This window comes from Portunus trituberculatus, chromosome 39, assembly GCF_017591435.1.
Source record: "Portunus trituberculatus isolate SZX2019 chromosome 39, ASM1759143v1, whole genome shotgun sequence".
Lineage (NCBI taxonomy): Eukaryota > Metazoa > Arthropoda > Malacostraca > Decapoda > Portunidae > Portunus > Portunus trituberculatus.
In genome coordinates this window covers 10,860,889-10,872,184 of record NC_059293.1, presented here as the reverse complement: position 1 = coordinate 10,872,184, position 11,296 = coordinate 10,860,889, and the positions used below count along the sequence as shown (strand labels likewise).

The 11,296-nt window shown below is 44.8% G+C and overlaps 1 protein-coding gene across 2 annotated transcripts; it reads left to right on the top strand.

Annotated features, from left to right (window-relative positions):
- Positions 1 to 3,610: 3,610 nt before the first annotated feature.
- Positions 3,611 to 9,487, top strand: LOC123515577 (zinc finger protein 84-like). 2 transcript variants are annotated; one of them, XM_045274320.1, is made up of 2 exons: positions 3,611 to 3,727; positions 4,018 to 9,487. In XM_045274320.1, the coding sequence occupies exon 2, from the start codon at positions 5,742 to 5,744 to the stop codon at positions 8,412 to 8,414; it is 2,673 nt and encodes an 890-aa protein (XP_045130255.1). In that variant the 5' UTR covers positions 3,611 to 3,727; positions 4,018 to 5,741; the 3' UTR covers positions 8,415 to 9,487. The 2 variants fall into 2 exon arrangements, with proteins under 2 accessions (XP_045130255.1, XP_045130254.1); XM_045274319.1 differs by having other exon boundaries at positions 3,624 to 3,811.
- The last annotated feature ends 1,809 nt before the right edge of the window (positions 9,488 to 11,296 follow it).

Genomic DNA, 11,296 nt, shown 5'->3' with positions numbered 1-11,296 from the left:
GAAACGTATACAGAACGGTGAAATAACGACACACACACACACACACACACACACATCCGAAGATCTGTCTATGTGCTCTGAGCTTGTTCACACACACACACACACACACACACACACACACACACACACACACACACACACACACAGAAAAGGACACACACACACACACACACACACACACACACACACACCTCCAGCTGGGTGGGTGTCTGGTTCCATGGTGGGCTCGAAAGATCACACACACACACACACACACACACACACACAGTCTCAGTCCTATCCGAAGATCGCTCTATGAGCTCTGAGCTTGCTCCGTAATGGGAAGGCTGGCTGGGTGACTACCGGGCGACCATAGTGAATTACACACACACACACACACACACACACACACACACACACACACACAGTCTGTACAATCTCTGCTAAGTACCATGAAAGAAAATGACACACACACACACACACACACACACACACACACACACACACACACACACACAGCACCTTTCCTCCAACACCCTCCAGCTGGGAGCTGGGTGTCAGTGGTTCCAGCTGGTGGGCTCCTCATAACGAAAGATAAGGCAACACACACACACACACACACACACACACACACACACACACACACACACACACACACACACACACACACACACACACACACCCCACACCACACCTCGGGCCTGGAGCCAGGTATCGGCCTGGGTCCAGCCGGGGTGGGGGTCGGCCCTCCCTTGAAGTCACATATATTCGTTACGCAAATCATTTTGAAAATGAGGATTCCCAAAAAGGCAGCTGGACACGAATGTTATAAAAATTCTGACTCGTTATCAATCGAAACTAACTTCTAAAATACAAAAACATTGCCGAGAAAAGGAATAATAAAAATAGCTCAAAAATATACTAAATAAAGTATTAGAACTTCGACTTGCTTAAACACAATTTCAAAGCCCACCAATTTCATTCAACTGAATCGATAACGTTTTTCAAAAATTATGACTATCATTTCGATATATCAAAACCTGGCAACTCGCCCTATTAGAAAAATAATATTTAAAAATGACGTTGTTTACAATATTAACAGGACTACATATCATTCTTAAAGTCCACATCTTTAACTTCTCAGGAGCCTTGCACACTTTTCTCATGATAAACCATCTTTTGAAAACACAAACACTTCGCTACAACCTCAAATAAAAAATCACAGATAGCGGAGGTAAAAATTTTAGCGTATTTTGGCCCTCCCATTCAAGTCATAAACACCCTCTACATCACCGTACTTCACTCAACTCAAGCATGGAAGACACGTAAAACACTGCGAACTATCATTAGAAACCCTTAAAAGGCACTTGTGACTCGAAATAAATGAACTGAGACAAATATAAATAATAGTGGAAGTCGAGCATCTGGGACCGGCATTTTGGGCGGGAGCTGGTGATGACGTCACAGCCTGGGGCTCGTGACGTCATGGGTAGGCCCGCTTCTTCTCACTGAGCCTCCATAGCACACAAATCAGGTAATTGCGGATATATCTCAACAACTGACATGAAAGATTAGGCCTATGGCTCCACTTTGTGACCTGTCTGGCCTGTAATGAGTGAGAGATGAGGCAGATAATGGCTGAGAGAGAGGCGGCGGGTCAGGGATCGGTTTGTTTACGTTTTCAAGATTTGAATGATTTGGTTTTTATAAGTATGTGCGGGTGTTAGTTCGCTGATATCCTGGAGGTTACCAACGTAAGGTTATGACATGGCACCACCGTGAAATCATGAGTTACACCAATATATTACTTACGTTAGCCAAAGACTGCTCGGCGGAGGCTGTCCGTGTCACTAGCAAGCACCAACACTCCACTGTCCACTTTGTGTCCTCAACCATGTTTAAATAGTTAACCTCTGATTACTGAGAGGCTACACACACAATATTCTCTTCGCTACTATAGATATCACTATTATCAGTATCTACATCTCCACCACTCACTGTCCCTCACGGCCAGTGCCTTGTCCTGGCAAGTACAGCGCGCCTCACGGACTGGTGGGCAAGTTCCGGTACCAATACCGGCATCAGTCTTAATGATATTGTACTGGTAAAATTTTTCGTAGCGGTAAATAGCCGAAACGTTACTGAGCAAATTGTATACAGCGTGGAGGTGGCTCAAGGCGAGCGGTGATGGGTAAGACGGTAACATTGAGTCATTCTCACTCTCTCGGTACCGCTCCACACTGGTACCGACTGGCTGCCCTGGGGCGTCGGCGCGGTCTCGGTAGCTTGGTGAGATGTGTCTGTACTGGTACGACTGAATGTGCCGGCATCATTTCCGGTACCGCTTGACGCTTGTACCGTCTAGCCTCTGTGCCGGGACTCTGCTGCTTCCTACCGCTAAGAATGAATAATGTGTCGGCACCACTCGGCGGATCGGTGGCCGGGACGGGTGGCGGTCTGGCGGACTGGCGTCTGGCGGTGCAGTAACACTGCAGTTGGCCGGCATTTTACCATTGCATTTCTACTTCTACTACTACTGCTGCTGCTGCTGCTGCATACCACTCAATTCATACCATTACGAATTATTTTTTCATGTTAGTTTGCTATAATTTAGGTATTTCCCATCAGTTTTAAAAGGGAACCACAATATATTATGAAGACGGCCGTGTGTCTTTTATTTATATATTTATTTTTATTTTTTTTTACAAAAATATTTATGAAAGAGCTGTGTGATTTGCTTTATGTAGATAGAAATGATAAATGCTAGATATTTAAATTGGCAATTTCAACACACACACACACACACACACATGTGTGTATATATATATATATATATATATATATATATATATATATATATATATATATATATATATATATATATATATATATATATATATATATATACTAACCACTGAGCTACCGGGCCGTGTGTGTGTGTGTGTGTGTGTGTACCGGTAGTATCGGTAACGGTGTCTTTTGTACCAGTACGTATCGGTACTGAAATTAGCGGTATTTGCCCACCATTAGTGTGTGGTGAAGGAATAAGACTTTCTGGTGAATTTCTTCCCACACATGATGCCTAACATCAATGCGTCAATGAATTGTGTTTGGTGAAGGAAGACTTTAGGATAATTTTGTCACACTCACAGTTCGTAACACCACTGTGTGTCGGGTTGTATGAGTAGCTAACATTAACATATTGGACCAGTTCTTGGAATATAACGGATATCCAATGTTAATAACAGATAATGGCCTATATAAGTACCGTACAACCCTATATGTACCGGATCTGCAGGGGACCGCATACTCAAAGTACTGCCACAATATATAAATTCTTAGACTTGTAATACTAGAAACTATGAACTGGATCAATGCATGATGTACAATATCGAAAAAACATCGTACCAAGAAGAAAGCAAATAAAATAAAAAAAACATTTTGCAGAATGAAAACAACCCTTCAAAAACCCAATAAAGTAAATAAGCAAACTCACTGGTTGCCACATTAAAAACTCACCACAATAGAATGACTAATAATAGAATAAAAATAAATAAACATTGAGAGAAAGCTCAATCACCACGAATAGCTATGAAAGGCACCGTATCTAACCCGCCATCTAGTGAGAGAGACATAAATTACAACAGAACAGGTCGGACAAGACAAGACACTCTCACCTGCTGATCACCTGGCAGGGACTGAGGGCTGTAAAGGAGTTCAGTCACATAGCACTACTTTCATTAATAGTGTATGTGATGAATAGCGGAGTGTATATTAATAAGACTCTTTGTTATTCATTAGAAACGCTAATGTTTTATTTGATTAGTCTAAGGTACTGTCAGTATGTGTGTGTGCTTGTGTTGGTGAAGACAGTGATATGAATATATTGACCCCATCCGGAACGTGCTCTCTCTCTCTCTCTCTCTCTCTCTCTCTCTCTCTCTCTCTCTCTCTCTCTCTCTCTCTCGTGTGGCGGCTTATTAGGTTAGGTTAAGTTAGGTCAACCACACCAACATCTCACAGCATTATAATTTCCAGGTGGTGGTGTGTCTTTGCTGTGAGGACGCCCCCCATCACCCCTTCGTCCCCCCCACCACTACTTCTACCACTACAACTGATAAAACAAGAATGAACACTAAAATGAAGCTCAAAAAAAAAATATAGATGAAGAAAGAAAGTGGTAAATGACTAAGAGTCCTGCTTAACTCTTGCACTGGGGAAGTGTACATAGTGGTGAATGAGATAACTGGTTAAATCTTGCTTGAGAGACGTAGAGAAATTAGTGGTGAATGATTGAGAGTACTGGCTAACTCTTGCATCAGGGAGGTTGACAGAATAGTGCTGAATGATTGTGAGTACTGCTTAACTCTTGCATCATGGATGTTGACAGAATAGTGGTGGAAGATTGAGAGTACTGGTTAACTCTTGCATTAGAGAGGTGGACAGAATAGTGGTGAATAATTGAGAGTACCTACAGGTTTACTCTTGCATTAGAGAGGTGGAGAGAATAGTGGTGGAAGATTGAGAGTACTGGTTAACTCTTGGATTTAAGAGGCAGACAGAATAGTGGTGGAAGATTGAGGGTACTGGTTAACTCTTGGATTAAAGAGGCGGACAGAATAATGGTGGAAGATTGAGGGTACTGGTTAACTCTTGCATCAGAGAGGTAGAGAGATTAGTGGTGAATGATTGAGAGTACTGGTTAACTCTTGCATCAGGGAAGTTGACAGAATAGTGCTGAATGATTGAGAGTACTGTTTAACTCTTGCATCATGGATGCTGACAGAATACTGATGGAAGATTGAGAGTACTGGTTAACTCTTGCATTAGAGGGGTGGACAGAATAGTGGTGAATGATTGAGAGTACTGGTTAACTCTTGCAATAAAGAGGTGGACAGAATAGTGGTGAATGAATGAGAGTACTGGTTAACTCTTGCAATAAAGAGGTGGACAGAATAGTGGTGAGTGATTGCATTAGGGAGGTTGACAGAATAGTGCTGGTTAACACTTGTATTAGAGAGGTGGACAGAATAGTGGTGAGTAATTGAGAGTACTGGTTAACTCTTGCATCAAGAAGGTAGACAGAATAGTGCTGAATGATTGAGAGTACTGGTGAACTCTTACGTTGGAGAGGTGGACAGAATAGTGGTGGAAGATTGAGAGCACTAGGTAACTCCTGTATTAGAGAGGTCGACAGAATTGTGCTAAATGATTGAGAGTACTAGTTAACTCTTGCACTGGAGGTGGGTAGAATATTAGTTAATGATAGAGAGAACTCTTGCATGAAAGAGATGGACAGAATAGCGATGAGTGATTGAGAGTATTGGCTAACTCATGTATCAGAAAGGTAGAAAGAATCGTGGTGAATGATTGAGAGTACTGATTAACTCTTGTATCAAAGAGGTGGACAGAAGAGTGGTGAGTGATTGAGAGTACTGGTTAACTTTTGCATCAAGGAGGTAGACATAATAGTGGTGAAGGACTGAGAGTACTGATAAACTCTTGCATTAAAGAGGGAGACAGAACAGTGGTGAGTTATTGAGAGTACTGGTTAACTCTTGTATCAGGCAAGTGGACAGAATAGTGGTGAGAGACTGTGAGTACCAGTCATGGGCTGTACAGACTGGAAAAGGAGAAAAGACTGGTACCTCAAGCTCAACACAAAACACTGGCCAGCTTTGTGGCTCGGCATGTCAACCTAACCTGACCTGACCCAGCCTAGAAGCTGTGTGTGTCCCACAAGTGTGTCATAGAACACCAATATGGCCACCACCACCACCACCACCATTGTTGCTGCTGCCACCACCACCAGCACCACCACTGCTGCTGCTGCTGCTGCTGCCACCACCACCACCACCACCATGGCTGCCACTATTGCTGCCACTGCCGCCGCTGCCGCCACTAGTGCCAATGCCACTATGACCAGCTTGGCAGTGGAGGTGGCAGGTGATGTGGGTGTGGGTGTGGTGGGCAAGTTTGAGTGTGATAAGTGTGGTGTTGTGGTGGCCAGCAAGAGTCAGTATTTGCAGCACACTCTGTCTCACCTTGGGCTCAACGTGCACTGCTGCGGCGAGTGTGGCAAGATGTTTCAGCGGGCTCACCAGCTGCGGCAACACTCGGTGATGCACTCTGGGGTAAAGCTGCACCAGTGTGGGGAGTGTGGCCGGCGGTTCGGCAGCCGCAGCAACCTACTGCGACACAGAGAGCTGCACAGTGGTGAGCGGCGCCATGAGTGCCAGGCCTGCGGCAGACGCTTCAGACAGAAGGCCAACTTGATGCAGCACGTGGCCACACACTCAGGAGTGAAACGCTTCTGCTGTGAGGAGTGTGGGGAGCGGTTCTCCCGCCGCAGCACACTGACGCAGCACCAGGCCCTGCACAGTGGCTACAAACGATTCGGGTGTGACCACTGTGGCAAGCGGTTCAACCAGCGGGTGTGTCTGCTGCGTCATCTGGCATTGCATGGGGAGTCGAGGCGCTTTGTGTGCCCGGAATGTGGTGCTGGCTTCCCCAGCGTGAGCCGTTACAGGGACCACTGCAACCAGCACAACAGCCTCAACAAGCACCGCTGTGACCAGTGTGGCAAGGCATTCAGCCAGAAGGGCCACCTCACCCGCCACATCCTCTCTGCACACAGTCTGGTGCGTCCTTATCCCTGCACAGCGTGTGGCCGGGAGTTTGCTGTCCGGAGCAGCCTACAGCGCCATACTGCCATCTGCCCCGCCCTCAGGACCCACCGCTGCCACTGTGGCAAGTCCTTTGCTGCCGCCACAGACCTGGCCCAACACACCGAGGCACACCACCATGGCCAGCCCCTCTACTGCACACAGTGTGGCCACTGCTGCACTAACCCCCAGGAACTGCAACACCACACAGACCAACACCACCGGCGCAGTGCAGCACCCACCACTGCCAAAGCATTGGACAGCAGCACTCCTACCACTGCCACCACTGCAGCAGATGGCAGCCCTCCTACTGCTACTGCTCCTGCCGCCACCACACCAGTGGAGTACCGGTGTGAAGAATGTGGCAAGAGTTACTCCGGCAAGAGCAACCTGACAAGGCACCAGCTGGTCCACAGTGGGCTGAAGCGGTTCGGGTGTGACCAGTGTGGCAAGACCTTCACCCAGAAGGGCCATCTGCTGCAGCACCTCAGCACACACAGCCGCACAAAGGCCTTCCAGTGCCACCTGTGTGCCAAGACGCTCACCAGGAAGGACACCCTCATCAAGCACCTCAACACCCACACTACCACCACCACTGGCAGGAGGCGCAAGGGCCGCCCACCCACCGCCAGGAAGGACACACCTGCCATGGAGGAGCCCTTGCACAGCAGCAACAGTGTTCCCCTGCAGTGCAGTGATGCATCACCCCACACTGCTAAATACACCAACAGTGGCACTACCGGTGGCAGTGGTAGGAGGCGCAGGGACCACCCACCCATCAGGAAGGAGACACCAGCTGTCATACCTGACGTGGAGCACAGCGAAAGTGTTCCCCCGCACCACAGCGACACTGTTCTCCTGCACCACAGTGACAGTGTTCCCTCGCACCATAGCGACAGCGTTCCCCCACACCACAGCGACAGTGTTCTCCCGCACCACAGTGACAGTGTTCCCCCGCACCACAGCGACAGTGTTCCCCTGCACCACAGCGACAGTGTTCTCCGGCACCACAGTGACAGTGTTCCCTCGCACCACAGCGACAGCGTTCCCCCGCACCACAGCAACGTTATTCCCCTGCACCACAGTGACAATGTTCCCCCACACCACAGGGACAGTGTTCCCCCGCACCACAGCAAAAGTGTTCCCCCGCACCACAGTGACAGTGTTCCTCCACACCACAGCGACAGTGTTCCCCTGCACCACAGCGACAATATTCCCCTGCACCACAGTGACAGTGTTCCCCCGCACCACAGCAACAGTGTTCCCCTGCACCACAGTGACAGTGTTCTCACGCACCACAGTAATAGTGTTCCCCCGCACCACAGTGACAGTGTTCCCCCGCACCACAGCAACAGTGTTCCCCCGCACCACAGCAACAGTGTTCCCTCGCATCACAGTGACAGTGTTCTCCCACGCCACAGAGACACTTCACCCGATAGTGCTGACCACCACACAGACAGTGACACACATGCTGGCACTGACACAGCCCTGGAACACACCAGGAACTTGCTGGATGGCACCTACACATCGCAACACTCTGACAACACTCACACTTCACCGCAACACTCCACACACTCAACAGACAATGACAAGAAGCTTCTACATATATGTAACTCTATGGCTAGCGATAGCGACCCACAGGCACCTCACACAAACTCTCAACACCACACACACTCCCTCAAAAACAACAGTGACAATACCATTGCTTCACCACACCACACCACCATGGAGGAACACCACCAGCTTCCACACAGTGTTTGTCATCCTTAAAGATGGCTACTATGTCTCCTGCACCCCCACACCGCCTTCCACCTCCACCTGATGCCACCACCATTCCACCACCACCACCACCACCATTTAGAACAAACACTTATATAGCAGGACCAGTAAGAACAACATTACAATAAATAGATAAATAGATATGTAAAAGGAAAAACAAGAAAAATAGAAAGAAAGTAAATAAAACAAAAAGAAGGGGGAGAAGAAAGAGATGAAAGGAAAAATTAAAGAAAAACAAGAAGCAGAGAAAACAAAGAGAAGAAAGGATACATTTTTTTTAAATACAAAGTAGAGAAAAAAGAAAAGGAAAAATTAAAGAAAAGAAAAGATAGATAGACAAAACAAAAGAAAAAGAAGAGAAAAATAGAGATGAGATGAAAAAATAAAGAAAAAAAAGAAATGTAGGCTTAATAAGAATACAGGAAGGTGGAAATACAGAAACTGGCAGACTACACTCAGACACAACTGGAATGCTCTTGCTGCTCTATCACTATGAAGACATTTGAGGAGTGTTGTTATCAAGAACAGTTTTAACAGCTATCTGCTCTCTTCTGCAATAAAAGCAGATGTTAATTTTTTGTATGGTATGTTTTACAAGTTTTGTAGTAATATGATATGGCAAACAGAAAAATCACTATTTTAATGACATCTATATTTATTTTTTCGTAGTAGATCATCATTAGTGATATGAATGTTACAAGCTATTTCTAGATAATTATGAAATTATCTAACTTGGAAAATGGGATGCCCTGTTCTTTAACATACTTAATCGTATAAGCCATATCATTCTAAGTATTTTTAACCCCATTTATGTTTATGGATAAATTGTATTGAAAATACTCTAAATGAAAAGGAATATATGATTAGACAGGTAATAACTCTAAAGCAAGAGAAAGCCCATCATTCAGATTAGATATATATAATATCATATTTAGAAATAGCTCTTTAATATTCATGTCACTTTAATGATATTCATAGAACACACACACACACACACACACACACACACACACACACACACACACACACACACACACACACACACACACACACACACACACACATGGAGTAAAAAATAGGAGATGAAATTCAATGTGGACAAAAGCCATGTCATGGAAATGGGTAAGAGTGAAAGACGACCAGTGGGAATCTACAAGATGCGAGATGGAGTAGAACTGGAGAAAGTAAAAAAGGAAAAGGATTTGGGGGTGACGATGGGAAGAAAACAATCAACCAGTAAGCCATATAGATAAAATCTTCAGAGAGACATAATTTGCTAAGGAATATTGAATTAGCATTTCACTACATGGACAAAGAAATGATGAAGAAATTGATAAGTACTTTAATAAGACCCAGATTGGAATATGCAGGGGTAGTGTGGACCCCTCATAAAAAGAAACACATAAAAAGCTGGAGAGACTAAAAAAAATGGCTACAAGAATGGTTTCAGAATTTGAAGGGATGACATATGAGAAGAGACTAAAGTTTATGGATCTACCAACTCTGGAATAGAGGGGATCTGATACAAGTTTATAAATTGATCAACGGAATGGACCAAGTGGATAATGAGAAACTGCTCCTGAGAGAAAAATATGACAGTCGAAGCACAAGATCTCATAGTAAAAAACTGAGGAAGGGAAGATGTCTAAGAGATATAAAAAAAATATAGTTTCCCATAAAGATGTGTTGAGACGTGGAACGGTCTGAGTGAAGAAGTGGTGACAGCAACGAGTGTGCATAGTTTTAAAGAAAATTGGATAAGTGTAGATATGGAGACGGGGCCACATGAGCGTAAAAGCCCAGGCCCTGTAAAACTACAACTAGGTAAATACACACACACACCAAAGGACTGCTACAAAGATGGTGCCAGAAATAAAGGATCTTTCCTATGAAGAAAGACTGAAGGAAATGGAACTACCATCTTTGAAAGACAGATGGGAAAGAGTAGATCTAATAACGATATATAAGTTAGTAAACCATATGGAAAAGATAGACAGACAAGATCTGGTAAAACTGACAGAGAATGGAGATAGCCAAACAAGAGGGCAATCTAAGAAAATCATAAAAAAGTCATTGTTTGAGAAACATTAAAACATTAAAAAAGTTTTGTTTTCCACATAGGATGGTGGATATTTGGAACGAACTGAGTGAAGAGATTGTAGCAGCAGAAAGTGTGCAAAAGTTTAAAGAAAAGTTGAATAAATGTAGATATAGAGACAGGTCACTATAAGCCCCACTCAAATCCTGTAATATACAACTAGGTAAATACACACACACACACACACACACACACACACACACACACACACACACACACACACAATAATGATGAGAGGATATTTTTGTTTTGCTTTGGACCACACCAAAAGACAGAAATAATGCTATGTTGAGTTAGGTAATTAGATAGCATTTTCTTTCTAGTTTGGTAAAGCAAGGTACTGAATGATGAGACAAGCAAGAATTACAGGTCTTGAAAGTGATAGGGCCATACTGTCTGGAGGCCCAGTTTCTAAAAATCACCTAATTCAAACAGAATATGCTACTCACCCAGCACAGGTATGGATGACCAAACCCACTGATAAACCTCCAACTTTATTGAGATCGCAAACATCTCCCACAACACTCTGGAAGCTTCCACTTGTATAGAATTGCAATGGTTTCAGCACATGTCTGGGCAGAAGTGGCATGCAATCTCCTTGTCATACAAGAAGATTGTACAAGGAGTCACACAAGTATGTCACACCACTATTTTCCTCTGTAGAAACCTTCCATCATTCATCTCAACAGAGTTAAAGAGGTCTCCTTCCCTCCTGAGGCCACTATCATATGTTACTGTCACTTGTAATCACATGCATATATCTCACTCTCCTTCC